This window comes from Crocuta crocuta, unplaced genomic scaffold (assembly GCF_008692635.1).
Source record: "Crocuta crocuta isolate KB4526 unplaced genomic scaffold, BGI_CrCroc_1.0 scaffold44, whole genome shotgun sequence".
NCBI classification, from domain to species: domain Eukaryota; kingdom Metazoa; phylum Chordata; class Mammalia; order Carnivora; family Hyaenidae; genus Crocuta; species Crocuta crocuta.
Window position 1 is genome coordinate 2,313,134 of NW_027530179.1, and position 22,864 is coordinate 2,335,997.

General features: G+C 42.5%; 1 protein-coding gene across 4 annotated transcripts in view; it reads left to right on the forward strand.

The window, feature by feature from the left end:
• PLA2G7 (phospholipase A2 group VII) overlaps positions 1-21,277 on the forward strand; it is a 46,437-nt gene extending 25,160 nt beyond the window's left edge. For 3 of the 4 annotated variants that reach the window (XM_077764840.1, XM_077764841.1, XM_077764842.1), the window contains 11 exons: positions 4,900-5,027; positions 8,957-9,078; positions 9,512-9,656; positions 10,888-10,981; positions 13,050-13,118; positions 13,989-14,115; positions 14,995-15,108; positions 16,213-16,304; positions 17,668-17,838; positions 20,082-20,230; positions 20,769-21,277. In XM_077764840.1, coding sequence (XP_077620966.1) covers positions 4,919-5,027; positions 8,957-9,078; positions 9,512-9,656; positions 10,888-10,981; positions 13,050-13,118; positions 13,989-14,115; positions 14,995-15,108; positions 16,213-16,304; positions 17,668-17,838; positions 20,082-20,230; positions 20,769-20,899 — 1,323 coding nt within the window. In that variant the 5' untranslated portion in view covers positions 4,900-4,918 and the 3' untranslated portion in view covers positions 20,900-21,277. Of the gene's footprint in view, positions 1-4,896; positions 5,028-8,956; positions 9,079-9,511; positions 9,657-10,887; positions 10,982-13,049; positions 13,119-13,988; positions 14,116-14,994; positions 15,109-16,212; positions 16,305-17,667; positions 17,839-20,081; positions 20,231-20,768 lie in introns of all 4 variants that reach the window. The other variant, XM_077764839.1, reaches the window with a different exon arrangement.
• Positions 21,278-22,864: the final 1,587 nt, after the last annotated feature.

A 22,864-nucleotide genomic window follows, 5' to 3' on the forward strand; every position in this document is an offset into this window, starting at 1 on the left:
GACGGACTTCTGTGTTGCTGGTGGCTCCAGGGCACAGGAGCCTCCGTTCACTGAAGTGGGAAGGGCCTTCTTCTCGGGTGCCCTTGAGGAGCCAGGCCCAGAGACGGCCTCCTTGCCCGACTGCAGGGAAACCTTGGTGATGCTCGTCCACTGCTTTGGATCCAGCTGTCTTGCCTTCAGCGGGGGACAGTGTTGGCGTATCTTTTCATCCCACAAAGGACACCAGCTGGAGGCAGCAATGGAAGGCAGTACATTCTGGGGTGCTGGGGCTGGTGGAAAACGGGGAGGGACCCTTTCTGGGTCCTTCTATCACTTGGCACACTGGGGTCAAAGGAAGGAGACCCGGCATCCATTCCTGCCTACAAACAGTAACTGTGAACTCAGGCAGGGGCGTAGCCTTTCTGTGTTTCCTTGATTTTCTTCCCCCAAAGTGAAAAAGGCAGGTACTAAAATTTGCTTATCTTTTATGTCCACTACACCTTTATTCCCACTACATTTTATAAATAATCTGTTACGACGTTTGTCCCAATTGTTTGAAAGTCTCTCTCCCTGTTGCAGGATTCTCGCTCAGAGAGTCATGACACCGAGACTTTTCTTTCCAGGAAGCAACTTTATTCATGCCGGCACCACTCAGTTGGGTTCGTACCCAAAAGAACTGAGCGGCCCACCTCATATGGCATAGGTTTTTTATACATTTTCTATTTCTTTGTCTCCCATATATGGTAACACACATAAACATGCAGTCTGATTAAGTTGTTTCAGTTTACAAGAACATGGGGGATGTAGGCAGCTGGACTCATATCTAGGTGACCTTGAAGTCTTCTCTCCTCTCTTCTTCATTTTTTTTCTTTCTCCTTAGGGAGGGGTTCCTACCACATCCCCACTGGAATTTATTTATTTATTTATTTTTATTTATTTTTTAATGTTTATTTATTATTGAGAGACAGAGAGAAGCAGAGTGTGCGCAGGGGAGAGGCAGAGAGAGGAGGAGACATAGAATCGAAGCAGCTCCAAGCTCTGAGCTGTCAGCACAGAGCCCCGATGCAGGGCTCAAACTCACAAACCGTGAGATCATGACCTGAGCCGAGGTCGGATGGTTAACCGACCCAGCCACCCAGGCGCCCCTCCCCACTGGAATTTTGAAGATAAAAATCACATCTATTTAAAAAAGTTTTTTATTTAAAAATTATTTTTATCCCAAACGTAGACTGACCCATTGACTCTCTTAAAATTGAGTACATGAGTACATGAACCAATGAAGGAATCAGTAAGTCAGCCAATCATCAGATTATTTAGAGGATTACTATTTTGAAGATGAGATCAGATAGCACACATAAAATGGGGTGGTGGAAAGCTCTAAACAAAAATGGCAGAGTGTGCATGCGTCTCTTGATCTTGGGATCATGAGTTTGAGCCCCATGTTGCGAGTAGAGATTACTTAAATAAAAAAAAATATTAATAATAACTCAGTAGTACTCTTCTCATCCCATTGCAGCAGTTTCCAAATACTACATTCTGGGAGCGGCTGTGTCAGGATCCCTCAGGAGCTAAAGTGCAGATGCCCCAACCTGCCTTCTAAAGATCCTGAGTCAGTAGGTCTGGGGCGGGACTCAGGAAGCAGTCGGTATGTTCTGAGGTTCCCCAAGAGCCACCACTGTAGCTCATGTGAGGTCAGGGTGGGAACTCTAACTTGCCATTTCACCTGGCCTTCAGTCTGTCCTGCTTTGCTCTGAGGACGGAGGGTGGGCTTTGGCACAGGTCTGGTAGAAACATGAGGCAGGGGAGAGCCCCCCCAGTCGTGTGTGGAGGACCTGGCGAAGCCCTTCCAGCAACTGGCTGTCTCTGGCTCTTCCTGAGGTCATCACAGGGAAGATGTCATGAATAGCACGGGGCTGCGGGCAAGCTAACTCTCTTTGGGTTAGTGCGGTGTTCCCAGAACTCTGTTGATCTCCTTGTGTGTTTCACTTTGCCTTCCTTCTTCCTCATCTTCATCCCCGGTGATTTTCCAAGTAGCTGAATGGCGCTTCTCTTGCTCAGTCATGAGCGGAAGCACCAAGGGTAGATGTTTCTAAAGCCCTCTCTGCTCATGTCCCCATAGATACTTTCTGCAGATGATGTTATCTGGTGAAAAACCCAGTTAGGACAGTACAACAGAAGGGTGGTGCTGGAGGCTGGGGAGCAGATTGCCTGACTTCTGTTCGACTTCTGCTGCTGCTTATTTGGGAAGCTCGGTAGCTGTTTCTCTGGATGCATACACAGTACGCGGCCGTTTCCAAGGGTGCTAGCATGTTGCTCCAAATATAAATTATGGCAAGAACGAGGAGACAGAGTCTCATCTCTTAAGGGAACAATTTCTAGCTCTTATTTTTTATAATTAAAAAAATTTTTTTAATGTTTATTTTTGAGAGAGAGTGAGAGAGCGAGCGAGTGGGGGAGGGGCAGAGAGAGAGAGGGAGACACAGAATCCAAAGCAGGCTCCAGGCTCTGAGCTGTCAGCACAGAGCCCAATGCGGGGCTCAAACTCACAAACCACGAGATCATGACCTGAGCTGAGGTTGACCACTTAACCGACTGAGCCACCCAAGTGCCCGTCTAGCCCTTTATTAAGTCATCTTTTAAAAAAAAAAAATGTTTATTCATTTTTGTTGGGGGAGGGACTGAGAGAGGGAGAGAAAGGATCCAAAGTAAGTGACAAAGCAAGAGCCTGATGTGGCCTTGAACCCACAAACCATGAACCACGAGATCATGATCTGAGCCAAAGTCAGATGCTTAGCCGACGGAGTCACCCAGGCACCCCCCTATTAAGTCATCTTTCCAACCCAGGAAGTTCCTAAACATATTAGCATCATTAAAATAATTGTTGTGCACATTCACTTTGAAAGATTATCGTTATAGGGTGAAGAGAAATTGGTGCTGCACAAAGTTGGTGTGTTGTGGTTAAAAGCAGGGACTCAGTTAGTCTGGGCTCAAGCCCCACCGCCAGCCCTTGCTAGCTGTTTGATTAGGACAAGTCAGTTAAATTATCCTTGCCTCTGAAAAGGAATGAAATCCTGCCATTGCAACAACATGGATGGAACTAGAGGGTCTTATGCCAAATGAAGTAAATCAGTTAGAGAAAGACAGGTACCCTGTGTTTTCACTCATATGTGGAAGTTGAGAAGCTTAACAGAAGACCATGGGGGAAGGGAAAGAAAAAAAAATTACAACCAGAGAGGGAGGCAAACCGTAGGAGACTCTTAAATACAGAGAACAAACTGAGGGTGGAAGGGGTGGGGGAAATGGGTGATGGGCACTGAGGAGGGCACTTGTTGGGATGAGCACTGGGTGCTGTATATAAGCGATGAATCACAGAAATCTACTCCTGAAGCCAAGAGCACACTGTATACACTGTATGTCAGCCAATTTGACAATAAATTGTATAAAAAAATGTTTTTTCCTTGCCTCAATTTCCTCATCAATACAATGGGGATACTTAAATCTCCCTCACAGATTGTTTAGGGCTAACTGAATAAGGAAACACACACCAGAAACTATGAAAAATGCTGGGCACATAAGCAGCCTTCAAATGTTGGCAATATTTGTATTTGTTTAGTGAACGAGCCTTTTTGAGGAACTCCTCAGTGCCATTTTAAATAAAAAGACAAATTATATACTGTAATATATATATACTGTGTGTGTATATATATATAAATATATATATACTGTATACTCATATGAAAAGACTAAACATATTATCAACTTAAGTGTAACTTGAGGGGCATCTGAGTGGCTCAGTCTGTTAAGTATTTGGCTTCAATTCAGGTCATAATTTCACAGCTTGTGAGTTCAAGGCCTGCATCGGGCTCAGTGCTGACAGTTCAGAGCCTAGAGCCTCCTTTGGATTCCGTGTCTCCATCTCTCTCCCTGCCCCTCCCCTGCTCACACTCTGTCTCCTTCTCTCAAAACTAAATAAGCATAAAACATAAATAAATAAATAAAAGGGTTCCTTGAAATGAAGTTCTGTAAACAAATTGTAAACTGCATTTTTATATATTGATACTTATATGTATAGATAGATAGATATGTATGTATGTATTCTGTGCATGTATTCAAGGATAGAAATACATCTGGAAAAAGAATCTCTTAGCATGTTATTACCAATGAGGAAACAATTCTGTTTTATGAAGGGTGAAATTCTAGAAGGTAAAGGTGATGCACAAATACAGGATAGCTTTTGCTAATAAGATGCTAGCATAGCACCCGTTGTAATACCATTTATTATTGTCATGAGTCTAATATACTATGTGTTGGGCTACAGTCATTCTTTCATGAATTCTATAAACATTTATGCAACACCCACTGCATGCCAGGCCCCTGTTAGGCACTGGAAAGAGTACCTAAGACCTGACCGTGCTGCCTCTGGGAATGTTTCAGTGAAGAAGTATTGAGATCACCAAAAATAAAAAATCGTCAGCACCAACACAGTCACGGCTGCAGCAATATGATTGTTTTATAATTGTGATGGATATATTAGTGTTTACTAATGTGCTAGACGTGTGTGGATATTATTAGGATCGCCATCCATGACTGCTACAATTATTCTATTTTGATGCTATTCTTTATAACCAAACTAAACTGCTACAGACTTAGAGAATTAGTGACCAGAAACCTAATATGACTGCCTCATCATGTTATTTCTGCCTTCTACGATCCAGCATTCCCAAGGATTTGGCCACTTTGATGCCTTTCAAAAACCCAGCCCTGACAATGCATGTTCCATTTTTTCCAGGTGCCTTCTTCCCATAATTATATATAAAATCATGTTGCTAGTGCCTTCATCTCACGGATTTGTCAGCCTATTAAAGTCCTCTTGATTGCATGTGTTTTTTTTTTTTCTTTCAATAACCCACCTTGAAGCAGGTTAAGCTGAGCTTCCAAGATGTCGCCATCCAAATTGCATGCGCTTTTCTGCCTCTGCAGCTGCCTCTCACTGGTTCATCCTTTTGGCTGGCAAGACCTAAACCTTGTTGCCCACATTAGATCATCAGGTAAGACGCATCTTTGTTCCCGGGCTTGAGCAACTGATCCGTGGCCAGGTTCCCTCTGGCCCCAGAGAAGTTGCAGGTGCGGACTTCTAACAAAGTTCTATCAGAAAGAGGCTCATGGAGACCTTCCGTTCCCATGGGGTCGGGGAGAGGGCCTCGCTTTCTCCTCGTTCCGACTGAAACTGAAGACGCGCCTGGCCTCTTCAATATCATGGCTGCAGGACAGAACCAAGATGAGGCATTTTCAGACAAACTGCAAGGTCAGCTGGCAACCAATGTGGAGAGCTTCCTCAGCGTGGCCCCTTCTTTCCCTCACTGCCCTAGCCTGCCCCCACTCAGGCGCTGTGACGCAAAGCCCCTGGAGTTCCCTCAGAGGCAGCCTCAAAACCTGCTCCCATGGAGGTGAAGGAGAGGCAGGGGTCTTGATCGACAGGTGTAGTCCTGGTTAGTACTGGAGTGGGGGGTGATGTGAGAAGATGGCCATTTAGGGTCTTGGGGTCCAGAGGGAAGCCATGTTTTCTATGTTATCACAAGGGGAAGCAGTGACCAGCTGAAGAGCTCCAGGTGAGAATGGACCTTTATCTGTTGCTCTCTCTTACCTTGTGGGAGGGAGGGAGACGAGAGGAAAGCTTAGTCAACCCCAGACGAGGTGGCCGGGGTGGGACAGCCATCTCTAGACAAGTATGTCTGCCAGGACTGAGAAGGACTTTTACTGCAGAGAGATTGTTTCTGGGGTTTTGTGAATTCCCGAGAATCCCAGAGCATTGTGATGCGTAAACTTCTCTATCCAGCTTCCCCTCAGGTGGGCAGTGTAGGTGGCTTCTGAAACCACAGACCTAGTCAGCCTGCATCTAGCTGTTCAGGTTTGATGGGTGACTCCTTAACTGTAACATTCACAAAAGAGCTTTCATAACTCTGCACCTGATTAAATATTGCCCTACTTTGTAGTTGGCAATGCAAATGCATTGGTAGGAGAGACCATATGTTGTATCTGTATTTATGGAGGAGATGGCATAATATCTCACAGATGCATTCATGCAACAGCACTTATCAGGAATTTGAGTCATTGGTGATACACTGGTGACTAAGACAGTGAGTGAGCTTGTGGTCAAGCTCAAAGAATTTCCAGCCTAGTTAAATTCTTCTTCCCATTACCTTTTCCAAGGATTGGAAGCGAGTAACTTCTTAACCCAATGGACAGATTATCGACTCAGAGACATTTACATCATGCACTTTTTATTGGTACAGGGTGGGAATTTCAAAACGTGTTTTGTATCCCCTCATGTTTGAAAGTCATGGGAAAGCTGTCATTGGACTGGCAGAAACTTAAGGAAAGGGACACCACATTATTCATCTTTGTAGTCCCAGCATCGAGGCTGATGCCCTGTTGTAAATGCTCAAAACTGAATGTATATGTATTTGTATTTTGTACATATGTATATGTATTTTGTAAATTGTTAGAAATCCTCAATTAAAGGATTTAAATAATAGATGATTGTTCATATCCTTCTAATTAAATAAGTATATAGAAACCATGGTTGTGCCCATAAAATATGGGCCAGAAATATCCTTTTTGTTAATGGAGGACATAAAGCTGGCCAAGAAGATGTAATATTCCTAGCATGCATACAGTCCATCTCGAAACCCAGGAGTGAATATCAGGAATATTTAACAAACGAACACCATGAGAAACGTATCATAAGATTAATAGCAGCCAGCAGGTTCCAGTGCTCCTTATTAAAACAAAGTTGAAGAAAAACAGGAAGTGGCATAAATTCGGATCCACAAGCTGTATCATGGGGGAGGATGGCCATTCAACCTGACAAGACTCTTCCCCTCTTCCTTCATGATGAGTCCTGGTAGACGGATAGAGAACAGGAAATCCAGGATTCCCTGCAGGCTGATGAAACTTTTCTGCATCACCCTGGCACTGCCCAGCCACAGGGCTCTGTAGACCTGTACCCACACCTGGGTTAGCTCCATGATTCCTGAGGGGCCGTCGTCAAATAGGCAGGACTATAGACTCACCTTGACCTGTGGCTCCTGGATGCTGAGTGAGAGGGCTTTTGGGTAGAGCAGGATTTAGAGAACCAGGGCCCTCCTAGGTAATTGGAGAAGGTTCCCAGAGCTGAGGTGGAATTGAGATCTCACAAGAGAAATCTTGTGGGACTTGGAACCATCCCATGGGACTCTAGAGCTAAACTCCTAATTCCAGACGTAGTGCCTCCCAAGGCGGCTGTGGATTCTCTGGGGCTCCTCATCAAACTCCGTGAGCCAGAGTCCTCCCCTTCAACCCCCATACTGTCACATCATGGCAGATGTGGGTGGGGTCACCTCCCTCTGGACTTAACATCTCCCTATTATACCACAAAGCATAGTTGGTAGATGATCTTTTTAAAAAAATTTTTTTAATGATTTATTTATTTCTGAGAGAGAGAGAGGGGCAGCATGAGCAGGGGAGGGTCAGAGAGAGAGGGAGATACAGAATCTGAAGCAGGCTTCAGGCTCTGAGCTGTCAGAGCCCGACGCGGGGCTCGAACCCACAAACTGTGAGATCATGACGTGAGCTCAAGTTGGACGTTTCACCGACTGAGCCACCCAGGTGCCCCAGTTGGTAGATGATCTAAAATGGGAAAGAAAGAACCCTTTGTAATTCTAGATAGGACTGAAAATGTTAGCCTTACAGGTAAATATTTTTTAATGTCTGAGAAAATACTTTGGATTTTGAATTTGCCCAAAGGGAAAAAAGTATGATCTAGTTTACATCTGCTAAAACTCCTCTAAGGGCTTGAATTTAGGTAACCAGCATTAACTCACTCTAGGTGAGGGGCACATAATATCAGTTGTCGGCTGATGATGTGTTCTGTGTGAGGCACTTGACTTCTACTATCAGTTCATTCTCATAACTGCTCTGTAGGTTGACCTTCCCATCACAGAAGGTCTTTCTTACAGTGCCCAAGAACTTGGGATTTAACTTATGCACCTATGAAATCTACACATTTCAACTCCAGAACTCTGGAAGGGTTTGTGCCTCAAGCAGTGATGCAAGTAGCTTAGGAAGTCCTGTGTAGATTTAAATACCGCCTACAAACTGCCTTCTAAAAAGATCCCAATACATTCCTCCTTCAGAAATAACCACTTAGTGACTGGAAGCCATTGAAAATTTTTATGAAAAGTTGCCTGGTGCAATGTGAAGGATGCATTTGAAGGGATCGAGACCTAAGATGAATAGGACAGTTAGGAGAGTTGATAACTGTCTGGTCAAGAGACCTTGGAAGTGTACATAGACACTAGGAGATCAGGGCTATCCTGGAGAGAGAATTTTAAGCTAAAAATAAATGTTAGAAATTGAGACTAGTTGGATGCAGGGGGTTGATGAGAAGGCCATAGAAGGATGATTCCTAGGTTTCTGACTCGGGATGCACGAGATAGGAAATGGTGCAGTTGCAGGCTGTGTGGTTGGGGGATGAGGAAGGAGAGCTGGGAGATGGCCATTCAGGCTTATTTTGGACCATTGGCTTTGATGTTCCTAAGGGAAGGATAGCAGGTAGACTCACCCAACGGGAAGTTCTAAGCCCCAATCAGAAGTGTGAGATAAGGTTACTGTTTGGGCAAAACAGTTTGGGGAAGTGGTCTTTAACATGATCTGGATCAGAGCAGAGGCTCCGGGCAAAGCTGTTAAGTGTCAGGAGGTGATCTTCTTAAGCATCTTAGGAGATGTCTACCTCTAACTTTATCCCTACCCAATACTTTGCTTACATCAGGCTTTTAATAATTATTTGTGCATTTTACTAATTAGGTAAAGAAATGAAGGAGGCCAAAAACTAAGGGGTGTAACTTGATTCCCTTGGAATTTCCTTTTGCATAATAAAGCCCGGGGTGTAATTAATGGATGGCAGTGAGATAATAATTTACTTTTTTTTTTTTTCCAGCATGGGTCAATAAAATACAAGCTCTGATGGCTGCTGCAAGCGTAGGCCAAACTAAAATTCCCAAAGGAAACGGATCTTATTCTGTCGGTTGTACAGACTTGATGTTTGATTATTCTAATAAGGTAATGCTTTGATCAGTACCACTCATCTTTATGTTCTGACATTGACTGTTCTTGTGGCCCCCGAGAAGGGTTTGAAATTTGCTCTTGCTCCACCTAAGAATGACCCATTTTGTCATTTCTGTTGTTCCATAAGAAGCCTTGTGCTAGTTAAGTCATTCCCAGATTTGTTGCTATCATCTCATTAATTTATCTATAAACTTTATTTTCCCCTTCCTTAATGGTTGCAACAGCCTGCTCATGCTTTCTTTTCACTCAGAAAGCATATTTCACTTCTCTTTCCACCATATTCAGTCACCACAGCGGTTTAAAAGCTCTCTCTGGACCTCTTTGTGAATAACCAAGGTATCCCCACTAATTAAATATGCAAAATGGCTAGCGGGACATAATGGAGAAGCAACCTCACTGAAAGTCCATTGATTTCTTTCCTCTCCAGGGCACCTTCTTGCGATTGTATTATCCATCCCAAGAGGATGACTACTCTGACACCGTTTGGATCCCAAACAAAGAGTATTTTTTTGGTCTTAGTAAATTTCTTGGAACACACTGGCTTATGGGCAGAATATTGAGCTTCTTTTTTGGTAAGATTTCTGTCGATCCTGCTCTGGTAGGCTCTAGAATATCAGAAAAACTTGAAAACAGAAGTTTCTGGCAAAGATCAAAATAGATTTTCTCCAGTAGAAATGTGTAGGATTACAAATTATTTCTTAAAAGTCCAGGCAACTATCAGAGAATCAGGGGTTCTCATTTTATTCATTCTGCATATATGGAGGTAGTGAAAGTGTCCAACTTCCAGACTGGCTATAATATCTGCCCATCGCTGGTCTTTGAGATTCCTGCTTATATACTGCGAGGGAGCCATAATCTGATGAGTAAGGCTGACTGATGTGCCCACTGCCCTGTATGCTCTGTACGAAAGCGAAAACGAATTTCTTACCTGTCATAAATGATGAGTCTCTGCTCTCATTCCCATCACCCACCCCCAAAGGACCAGCCTCTCTCACCAAGATATAACTAACAGCTCTTTCTGGTGTTGAATAAGTATAAATCACTTCCACAGCAATCATCACATTCAAGCTTTATGACTGTATCTTCAGTTTATACATGAGAAAATGAATCACAAATAACTGATGGTATTATTACCATAGCAATGGAGAAGTGAAGCAAGGGAAGACAATGTCTTCCACGATATGAGCCCCATCTTGCAGCACAAGATGGGTGCTTTACATATATTACCTACTTAGATAACATTCTCACAAAAGCCCTTTCAGACATCATTTCCTCCACTGTGCAAAAAAGGAATCTGAGACTCAGAGAGTTCTCGTAACTTGCTCAAGGTCAGTAGTAAGGGAGTTGCATCCAAAACCACATCTGAGTATGAAGTCAATGGTCTGTCTTGATCATGACCAAATTAGAACGGAATGAAAGGAGATTGGAAGATTCTGGCTCTCAGGGTAATGCTCTTGAGGTTTATTGGGCAGTTTGGTTTCAGAATATTCCCTTTGAAGTTTTGCCAAAATCTGGGATTAGTGCTCAGGAACAGCCTTCTGAATACACCTGTAAGGAGGAAAGTGTCTCACGCTCAGTTCAGAGCTGGCAGTGAAAACTGATAATTAGTGATTTTATGGTCTTAGGAAAAACTACATGCCTTGGGTGGTAAGTATCTAGTAGCGGACTTTTTAATGAATTTACTATTAGTACAAAGAAACATAAATATAAATTCCATTAGTCAGGATTTACACTAAGATGTAAATTGGCCAGCAACATTCAGGTCGGAGCAAACACTGATTATAATTTCTCATTGTTGTCTAGGTTCAATGACAACTCCTGCAAACTGGAATTCCCCTCTGAGGACTGGTGAAAAATACCCACTAATAGTTTTTTCTCATGGTCTTGGAGCATTCCGGTAATGTGTGGGAGGAAAAATATTAACCCCTAAGGTCCAATGACAAAGCATCCCCCCCTACTCCAAGAAGAGCAGAGTTTGGAGTATCATCTCACCCCTGTCTTGGAGGAATTGCAGTTCCTCAAATGTTGGCCATGGTCTATTGATCCGTCCAGCCCTATCTTGTCAAGTAGTTTGTTTTCTCCTTCCAGCTCACGGGGACTAGCCTTATGACGAGGAAAGAAGGGGTTGCATTTTGGGCTGTCACCCTTCTATACTATAACAACTCTCAAAACCATCCCCTGGGTTAGTTCAGGTCATCTGAGAAGTGGACACCAAGATTGGGTTGGCTATAAAAGACCACAGTGGTTGTACCTGTGAAGGATAGAGGGAACGGAGCAGGAAAAGACAGGGAGAATCTTCAGACCATGATGCAGGTTGGACACATGGGAAGGAGATGGGGAGTGGAGAGATTGAGTATGGAGAATCTCAGATTTCAGCATAGTCCTAGGAGAGATTGGAACAGGCCAATTGAGGGAGTGCTTAACTTGAAGTTGCTCATCCAAGGAGCCTTACATCTCACAGGAATGACTCTACATTGGTACCCATGTTATGCCCAGTCACTGGGTGCAGCCCACGGGAAGCTTAGCTGGTGGTGGTGGATGCAGAGGGGAAGGGGCTCAGTGGGGTCTTTCTTTAGTCAACTATGCTCTCTGTGGCCTGATCTCTGAGTGGCACATTTTCATGACCTCCACGCCTTCTCCTCTAGCATCTCAACTGCCCACCTTTCTTTCTACTTCAGAGGATTGTAAGACTTTCAGAAATAAAAGGTGGCTTTTAGTTGGCCAGAAGTCGGGTAGCATCTGCAATAAGAAATTATCTTTAGTACTTTAATTGTAGCTGTTTGATTTCTACCTGACCAGTGGTTGGCAAGTTAGAATCCGAGGACCAAGTGTAGCCTGCTGCTTATTTCTATAAAGAAAGCTTTGTTGAATCACATCCACACTCATTCATCTTTTGTATTGTCTGTGGCCACTTTAGTGCTATGACAGCAGAGTTGAGTAGCTATGACAGATATTGTATTGCCTCGTAGCCTGGGAATATTTACATTCTGACCTTTTACAGAAGAAGTTTGCTGATCCCTGCCGCAGACCCATTTCCCCTTTCTAAGTAGGTGGTGTATCTTCAACAACAGAAGGCAGTTCCCTCTACCTCTCTTAGGTTCTCTATTGCCATTTCCTATTGAATGCGTGATATGAGAAGATTGTCCAGAATGAGGAATGGAAAGGGGTGAATGCAGCTACTTAGCACATAATTGTTTCCAGTCATTTAAATAAATAACAGTTGACACGTGTTCAGCCTTTCCTCTGTTTTAGATATGGTTATAAGCACCAAAAATGTATTAACTTACTTAATCCTTACAGTAATCCCACCAGGTACCATAGTGTTACAGAGGACAGATAAGTGACTTAGCCAAGGCAGACAGCTAACAAGTGGTAGATTCAAACGTGGTGGTCAGACCACCTTAAGGTCATGTCCCTTAAGCACCACACTGCACGGCCTTCCTACATATGCTGTCTGAGCAGAACCTTTAACTGTCCTAAAGCAAAGGCTTTATAAGTCCCATTTTACAGGTGCAGACAAAGGATTCAGTAACGTAACTACCTAAAGTTATATAGCTGGTCAGTGGTAGGACCAAGATTAAAATCCAGAGCCCTCAAAGGCACTATGTAGAATAACTGCATCAGGGTTTCTCAGGCTCAGCACTACTGACATTTTGCAGAATTTATTATTGTGAAGGGGAGTCCTGTGCACTCTCGGATTTTTAGCAGCATCCTTCTACTCACTGGATGCCGATAGCATCCTCTGCCCAGTCATGATAAGGAAGTGACCTCCAGACACCGTCAAATACCCCTTGAGAGGCAGAAGCGCCCCCTTTGAGAACCACAGTGCTCTGGTCTACCCCTGGGCACTACCACAGGGGTGTGATGGCCTCCGCTTTCCCAGGTTTGTTAGCGGACCCCGCCTACGTGTGACAGCTATTTCAATGCTTCCCTTTGTTTTGTTTTTGTTTGTTTTTGTCTTGAAGGACAATTTATTCTGCTATTGGCATTGATCTTGCATCTCATGGGTTCATAGTTGCTGCTGTAGAACACAGGTGGGTCACCTGGGCTCTAACTTTCAAAAAGATTTGTAAAAAATATCAATGAAATTGTCAACTATGGTTACATGATGAGGGGGAAAAAAGGCAACGGAGTTAAACTGTCAAGAGCTGAAAACCAGCTAGCATTGCTAGAGTGTTTACCGTGTGCCGTGTTCATACACCATCATTTAATCTTTGGAACAACCCTCTGAAATGGTTACTATTACCACTGTTTTAAGGAGGAGGAGAAATGAAGCTGGGAAGGGTTGAGTAATCTGCTGTAAACCACACAGCGAAAAAATGGCGGCACTGTGGTTGGATTCCACGCATGCGTTTGCGAGGGCGTCTCCTAGAACAGTGATGATAGAATGGGTTGGCTTGACCTGCAGCAATGGCTTTTTCTTAGAACTCCCTTGGAGGCCTCTTTGGTTTTATTTTTATTTTTATTTACTTATTTTTTAAATACAATTTATTGTCAAAGTAGCTAACAAAGCTCTTGGCTTTGAGAGTAGATTCCCATGATTCATCGATTAAGTACCACACCCAGTGCTCATCCCAGCAAGTGCCCTCCTCCGTGCCCATCCCCCATTTCTCCCTCTCCCCCTCTCCCCCTTCTACCCCCAGTTCTCTGTATTTAAGAATCTCTTAGGTTTGCCTTTCTCCCTCTTTGTTTGTAACTAGTTGTTTCCTTCCCTGCCCCCGTGGTCTCCTGTTCAGTTCCTCATATTCCACATATGAGTGAAAACGGTTTTAAAATAAATGCAAAGTGGAAGAAGAAAGGGAAGTCAGAAAGATCAGAGTGAAGTAGGGGATGAGGATGAGGAGCGTGGAGGGGATGAAGAAGAGGAGGAGCGAGTATAAGTAATCGATTTGTTTGTGTTGTAGAGATGGATCTGCATCTGCGACTTACTATTTCAAGGACCAGTCTGCTGTAGAAATAGGGAACAAATCTTGGCTCTACGTTAAAACCCTCAAACCAGGGGACCAGGAGGTGCTTTTTCGAAATGAGCAGGTACATTGCAGCCAGCAGCAGGAGGCGTGGTGGTGACTAAAAATCCTATACACAATGATAATGTTTGCTGATTTAATTTACACCTGGCAAGGTATCCTCCTCACTCTCGTTTCCCATTCCCAAAAGGCCCGTCAGAAGATCCTCAGAGGGATACTGTTCCCTTAATGAGAAGTCTGGGTCATAGTAGAAACAAAGACAAACATAAAAATCTTGAGAGATGGCAGTGAATATTCAGAAATCATTTGCATTAGAACTTCTAATTTTAGAGTCTCAGAGGTGCTAGAAAAGAAATTCATAAATACCCTCCTTTCCAAGGCAATATAAAAGCACTGCTTTTCAGAGAAGCTGTATGGAATAGCATTAAGACTGCAATAGTATTAGAATGCAAATTTCTATGTTTGAATCTTGATGCCTTCGCTTCCTAGTGGGGTGATCTCGGACAAGCAACTTACTCTATTTTGCTTCTGGTGTTTTATCTATTACAAAGTAGTGAATAATAACTCACAGGGTATCTGGAAGATTAAGTGAAATACAGCTCACTGGCTTCCTTCCACCTGTGTGCCAAGCTTTACAGTGGGTGTTTTCCATATGTCGTTGCATTTACCCCTACCTACATTTCCCTGAAGTAGGCATTATTATACAACAAATGGAAGCTCAGAGAGGTTAAGGACATCATCTGAGGTCACACAGCCAGTAAGCAGCAGAGCCAGGATCTGGACTCGGCTATAACTACACTAGTTTGTGTTCCAATCACTAATCACTTAGACCTTTCTAGTGTACAGCAATTGACCATTCTTCCCACATGCAACTTGTACACAAACTTTAAAATAAGTATCACAACTTATTTACTTGCCATTTCCTTTTTCTAATAATCATAAGGTGCACCAAAGGGCAAAGGAGTGTTCCCAAGCTCTCGATTTGATTCTGGGCATTGATCGTGGAAGGCCAGTGAAGAATGCATTAGATGTAGAGTTTGATATGGAACAACTGAAGGTGAGCTTTAAAAAAGTCATTTCCATTTTCCGGTTGTTTATTTTTCCTTATCATCTGCTTTTCTGGTGTAAGGCATGGGACAACATGACAAAGGGCTGCGAATTTGTAAAAAAAGTATATGTAAAGTATTCTAGCAATGAGGAATGCACTAGGTTGAACTACAGATGAAATTGCCCACAGTCGGCTTTGAGCTACAAAAACAGCCATTTCTGTGGTTCAACTCAAGACCTCCAGTGTAAGGGTTATAATTTCTTGGATGGCTCCTGCATATTGTTGAGCTGGATCCTGAAATGGTAGTCAAGTTTTAAGCAGAACATGGAGAACATGAACAAAGACCCAGGAGTGTGTGTGTGGAGGATGGAGGGCGGGGAAAAGAGGGGACTAGATAGAAGGGCTTCAGTCTGGGTAGAAGTCTGTTTTCCTGACACCTTGAAGAGTTTCTTGTCCCTCGACCAGCTGCCCCCTCTCCTGTCTGCATGATTTTGAACATTTTGTCCCCTTGGCCTGACATATCTTCTCCCTGAGTCCTGCTTAATCTTCAGCTCAAGTCAGGCATCAGTCGTCTCCTCCAAGGAGCTTTCTTGGACCCCATTGTCACCACCCCCCCACCCGCACCCCAGACTGATGAACTGTCTATCACACTACTGGCTCCTTGGCCCAATCCTATTGTATTTGCATGACGTATCTGTATCTCTTTCTTCACTGATAGCCTGGGAGCTCATTGAAAATGAGCTACGGTGCCTGGCACAGAGCAGGTGCGCAATAGATTCTCATGGAATGAACAAACTAGTTAAATGTGGACGAGGAAGAGGCAGAAGTCAGCAATGATATTGGTGTTGCAAGTGTGGGTACCTAGGGATGTCATTACGTCCACTTCTGAACTTCTATGAATGCTCAGTGTGTGTGTGTGTATTTGTGTATATGTATACGTACATGTGTACATACGTGTGTATGTATTTGTGTGTATGTATTTCTGTTATAAGAAATCAAGGTACGTAACCATGCCCATGAAATGATGAATGATTTTATAATTGAAAAACAAATTTATTCTATTCTAACCACCTCTGAGATAGTTATGAATATATATCATGCTTTTTCATATAGGACTCTATTGACAGAGATAAATTAGCAGTAATTGGACACTCATTTGGTGGAGCTACAGTTATTCAGACTCTTAGTGAAGACCAGAGATTCAGGTAAGAGGAGGCAAAGAGAGAACATAGTGTGCTGTTGGAAGAGAGGAAGTGATAACCCATGTGAGACAGAGTATTTATCAAATTCTTAATGAGGAAAGGACCCTTCAGGGTTTATAAGTCCATTCTCTTGCCTCCATTAAGTACTCTACATGAATTTTCCTACACAGAAATAATCTACTCCTCTTGCTGTTAAAAGCTCTCCCCATTCATATATATATTTCCTCATCATTCTTAGTTGTCTGCTTAAGGACTTAACATTTTCACTTGGGAATTTATCTTTATATATAATTTCATTATTTTTATTTCTGTTAATGTTTATTTTTGAGAAAGAGAGACAGCATGAGCAGGGGAGGAAGAGAGAGAGAGAGAGGGAGACACAGAATCTGAAGCAGGCTCCAGGTTCCGAGCTGTCAGCACAGAGCCCCAGTTTGGGGCTCGAACCCACAAACTGTGAGATCATGACCTGAGCTAGAGTCGGATGCTTAACCGACTGAGCCACCCAGGCGCCCCATATACGTTTTATATATGACATATGACTATGATATTAGTAGTGGATCTTATAGTATTTCTAGACTTCCTTAATATGCAGGGCATTTAAAAATTTTTTGTCCATCCTTAAGATGGACAGAGGTCTTAAATTACACTTATTTGGGTGAGAGTCAGGACCAGACCCCAGTCTTCTAAATTGAAAACATATTTTCTTTCTTGAACTATGTCATCACAGACTAACGAGATCATGTAAAGCCAACCAGTAAGAAAATGGGTAGGATCATCCCTGAAACTTCATCTCATGTTTCTTACTTAAAATCCGTTTCCGTATAAGGGGATTATCTTAGTTTGCCCATTGAGCACATAAAATGGAGTGTCCAAAGGGTCCAGAAACAAGATACACTTTTAAAAAGTTACATTTTCCGACGATATGCCCCCTATGCTTTTCTTCAACCCCCAGACGCCTTTTTCAGGTGTAATACCTCAAAGCATTTGGTCCAACAGTTACTCTGAAAAAGGCATCGTAAATCAACTACAGAGTGTCCAGAAGTTCTGGAAACAGGGGCAATAGGGCATATATTGTATTTTTTCAGACACCCTCCAGTTCTGAAGAAACTAGTACTTGTTTAAGAATGTACTTTGAAAACAGCGTAACAAAAATGGAAAAAGCATTTTAAACATATGAAAATGATTATGTGATTCCAAGTTGGCTGCCTTATAAAGCAATTCATATTCCCTTCCCACACTGAAGTATGATACCAGTGAGATTAACCCGTAATAAACCAGTGTGCTGTGTGTCCATTAATCATTAGGAATTCTGTACGTCAGCCAACATGTAAACAGCCTTCTTTTATCGTTGTCCGTGAGCCTGCAGGTGTGGCATTGCCTTGGATGCATGGATGCTTCCATTGGGTGATGAAGTATATTCCAGAATTCCTCAGCCCCTCTTTTTTATCAACTCAGAACGGTTCCAATATCCTGCTAATATCTTAAAAATGAAAAAACTCTACTTACCTGACAAAGAAAGAAAAATGATTACAATCAGGTAAGTGTTAGTAAGTCATTTATTTCATCAGCTGAAAAGAAACGTGAAACTTGGATGAGCATCAAAAGATGCCATTTGGTGGCCACGACAGAGTTGTTAAATTCATTGTTTACACTTTCAGTAAGGCAGAATATTAGATAATTTCAGGGTCTAAGTGCATTTGTGTTTACGATTTTTTTAAATGCCGATGTTTTGAGTAGTGTTAATATATGTCATTCATATACTGATCATTAAAATTTGCATTCGGATACGTGCTATTTTTTATGGAATCACAAGAGCAGGCTTATACATTTTGGAGGCAGGGGTAGGGAAAAGTATTGTATTAGGCTAGGCTTGGAACTCTTTGGGAAAAAAGAGCATCTGTTGAGATCAGCAGTGTGTTTACCTGTTTAGAAAAAATATGAATTTATAAACTCCCAAAGGCTACAACGGGGCCTCCTTGAGCATCAGCGATGTGCTTATATCATGGATGTGAAAAAGAAATCCCAAAAGAGTTTTGAACTCGCAGTGTGATGTTACGAGGCAGGGGTCATCCCTCTTCTATCTGAAACCTGGTTTATTTCGAAGGAGAAGAGAAGAGGTGGCGAGAAGGAAACACAGAGAGTATAGGTGATAAACGCTATGATAGGGTCAGAGAATGGAATCATTTCTATCTGAGGGGGTCAGAAGAGGCTGCTTCGAAGACATGGGAGTAGAATTGGTCTTGAAGGATGAAGACGCGTTAAATAGATAATGAGGAGGGTCTAGGGAGTTCAGTTAAGAACCTCGATTTAGCTTCAAGTTAGTTAAGGACTTCAATATTTGTATGTATAAGTCTAATTCTAAAACAGAAGTAGTGCATAAAGCCTAGCCTCCCTCAACCCCACTTCGTTTCTAGGCTCTTGCTCTACCATTTTCCCTCTTTTCTCTGCTAGGAGCCTGGAAAGAATAGCTCATACTTAATAGTTCATCCTTACTTCCATTTACACTTTGACTCCCAGGGGCTAGCTTCCTGAACGCCACCAGTATACTGAAACTGGCCCTGCGGAGGACATAAAAGGCCCAACAGCCTATTTGCAGCCTCAGTCTTGCTCTCTGTGTCCGTCTGACACTGTGGGCTTCCCCTAGCTCCCCTCCCCTGGGTACCACAACCCTACTCTTTCCTGCTCCTCCCTCCATTTAGATGGCCCCTCGCTTTCTCCCCGACCCTCTCCTTCTCCCTAGGGCATTCCTCCACTACTGGTAGCGTCCAGGTTTCTGCTCCCACCTCTCTCATGACCTGGTTTCTACCGTCTGATACTCCCGTTGTGATTGGAAGCAGGGAAGGAGGAGCTGTAGGCGGGTGTCTCTGGTTTGAGTGTAGATGACTGAAAAAGTGGTGTTTGCCCAGAAGCAGCAGCAAAGAGGGAGAGTTGCATCAGTTGGGGCTGGAAAGATATGTGTTAACCTTGCAATTTCTTAGCTTGAGATGGGGAAGTCAGGGTAGAGAGGTCTGGCCACAGACTGGGCAGTACCGAATTTGTGTATTCTGCAGAAAACCTTTGGGGTAGATAAGCCCACCAAGTAGGGAAAGAAGTCGTCTGAGAACAGAATATTGAGGAATGTCTGTATGTATGTGAAGAGAGCAGAGTAGACAGGGGGAGAAGGGAAGGTGCAAAAATGGGAAAAGAAGATCCAAGAAAGGAAAGGAAAAAAAAAAAAACTGCAGCAAAGTATCAAATGTCTTAGCGACAGTAGAAAATGATCACTCAAAAAAGGCCATTTACTTGATGTTAGGTAGATGTAAAGAGCAGCATAAATGGTATCTATAAGGTGCTCACAGCTTAAATAATACAAGAGGTGTTTTTTTTTCCCTTAAATCCACTTAATCCAAGGTTTATGTGCAGTGTATTTTGAATAGCATCAAACAGATATGAAGTTAAACAGTGTTGGTAAAGGAGTAGGCATCTGACTCTGAGTATACAGTCCCTGCAATGCGTTCTGTCAGTCAAACTGGGAATATTGTAGCCCATCACAAAGCTACAATCATTTCTTCTAAAACCAAGATGCCAAGGAAGACAGGAATCTTTGTTTATCTAGAGGGGAAGATGACTATATAAGAGGCACAGCCTGTGACCCACAAGTACATCTACAGAGATCAAATCTACAAGTTTTGTTCCCTTAGTTTTCAGTCAATAGGGCACCTAGATTGGTATCCTTCTTGCACCCTAAGTACAAAAATAATTTTGTCAGTGTGATTTATAAACCTCTCATTTCTCCTCCAGGGGTTCAGTCCATCAGAACTTTGCGGATTTCACCTTTGCAACTGGCAAAATAATTGGATACATATTCACTTTAAAAGGAGATATCGATTCAAATGTAGCAATTGATCTTAGCAACAAAGCTTCATTAGCATTCTTACAAAAGCATTTAGGTAAGAAACTAAGGGTATTTCATGACATATAACCAGGTGATTCTTAAGACAAAACTGTCTTATTATAGCCTTAGTCTCATTTTAACTGTCTCCAGTTGGTTTACAGTGTAACATAGCAGTAAATCAGTTTGAAGAAAGAAACTTGAGAAATTGAGTTTTGCTGCTTCTCATGCTACACATCACAGATAGGAAGTCAACCTGTTAATGTTTGTTTATTTTTGAGGCAGAGCAGGAACAGGAGAGAGGCAAAGAGAGAGAGACAGAATCTGAAGCAGGCTCCAGGCTCTGAGCTGTCAGCACAGAGCTCAGCATGGGGGCTTGAACCCACAAACCATGAGACCATGACTTGAAGTCAGATGGTTAACCAGGTGAGCCACCCAGGCTCCCTGTCTACCTATTAAAGCTAATAGTTTCTCTGTGCAGACTTGGTGGACATTTGTGGCATCATTTGTGAAGCTGTGCTGCCACCTAGAGGCACTGAGCTGTCTCATACTCTCAAAAGTTTCATATGCTTATTATTAACATTTTTCTTTTCCAGGACTGCAGAAAGATTTTGATCAGTGGGATTCTTTAATTGAAGGAGAAGATGATAATCTTATTCCAGGGACCAACATTGACACAACCAGCCAACATGCCACTCTACAGAACTCTACAGGAATAGAGAAATAGAATTTAGATCAAGAGCGCTTTTTAAAAAGTCTTGTTTAAAAGCTGTCTAAAAAGTGTGTGTGTGCGTGTGTATGTGTATAATTTTAATGTATTTTCTCAAATAACTCTATTGTAAAATGTAGACTATATCATAATAGTGATTGAAGCTTGTGCTCAAATTTTTTTCTTTTAAAGAAAGACTGCCGTATATAACAATCATACCAGCCTAAATTTTTATTTTACTAAAATCATACGTTTTTAGTGCCAAAATTAATAACTATTTTTACACTCTTTCATGGACAAGTATATCAAAACAGGCACAATGGTAATGAAAACATGTTGCAATGACATAACACTCCTTAAAAATACAACAATAAAATACAGATTTTCTTGCCTCTCTTCTCTGTTATGAGTAGAATTGAGTTTTGGCAACATGGTATTCTAGGTAGAATTTAGAAGCACTCCCCTTTGACTTTTGGTCATGGTGAGAAAAATTAGATCACACAGATGATAAAAGCACTGATTTGCCACAGGATTAGGGATACTGTACAATTTCAGTATGATAACTAAATTAGGGGAGTGGCCAAGGATAAGAATATTGGAGACAGGGCAAAGGCGGCTGATTAAAATGGATTGAAGAGAGCTTATAATTTATTTGCATTAACTTAATGCTTTATCTCTGATGGATTCCACCTACTCAAGAAAGGTGCACAAGACAGGCCAAAGATTCCAGTTACAACACATTAATTATGCAGCCAAAGGCTGCAAAGGGTAACAAAGGAAACATTCAGAATTGCTTTTAATGGATTTATTTTTCCAATTAGTTTTATTCATGTTTTAAAGTCTATATGCAATAGTAGCAGTGGACCAGCACCATACAGGCCTACCTCGCTTTATTTCACGTGGCAGATACTGCATTATTTACAGTGTTGGAGGTTCAAGACTTCCGTGGAGGAAGGAGGGAAGTGCAGCTGTGGTGGAAATGGCAAGGTGACTAGAATCAGACATGGAGCCTGGAGAGGTGCCCGAATTCCTGCAGGCTCGTGATCAAACTTGAATGACTGAAGAGTTGCTGCTCATGGATGAGCACAGAAAGTGCTTTCTTGAGATGGGGTCTACTCTGGGTGAAGATGCCAGGCAGATTGTTGGCACGACAACAAAGGATTTAGAATATGATGTACACTTAGTTGATAGAGCAGCAGCAGGGTTCAAGGGGATGGGTTCCGACTTTGAAAGAAGTTCTACTGTGGCTAAAATGCTACTGCCCAGAATCCCGTGCTCCGGAGAAATCGCTCATGAGAGGAAGTCAGTCGATGTGGCAAACTTCATTGTCTTTTTAAAAAAATGTTTTACATGTTTGTTTATTTTTGAGAGAGGCAGAGAGAGAGGTAGACAGAGGATCTCAAGTGGGCTCTGTGCAGATAGCCTGATGGAGGGCTCGAATTCATGAACCGTGAGACTGTGACCTGAGCCGAAGTCAGGTGTTCAACCAACTGAGCCACCCTGGCGCCCCCATTTTGGGCGTCACAGCCACCCAAGCCGTCAGCAGCTGCCATCAGCATGGAGTCAGGACTGTCCACCAGCAAAAAGATTATGACTCACTGAAAGCTCAGATGATGGTTAGCATTGTTTTTAGCAGTAAAGTATTTTTAAATTAAGGTATGCACGATTCTTTGTTTAGATACGCTATTGCACATTTAATAGACTACACTCTAGTGCTCTAGTGTAAACATAACTTTTATACACACTGGGAAACCAAAAATTTTTTTGACCTGCTTCATTGTGGTATTTGTGGCCATCTGGAGCTGAACCCACATCTCTCTCAGGCATAGCTGTAAATGAAGGTAAAAAAGATGGCTTAAAACTTCATGCACATATATGTTGGGGGTCATGGAAAATAGTTTGTTTCCCAATGAATATAAAAATTTGTGCCACTCATAGTTAAGTATATTCTGGCTTAATTATGCTCTGGCTCCTATGAATTCT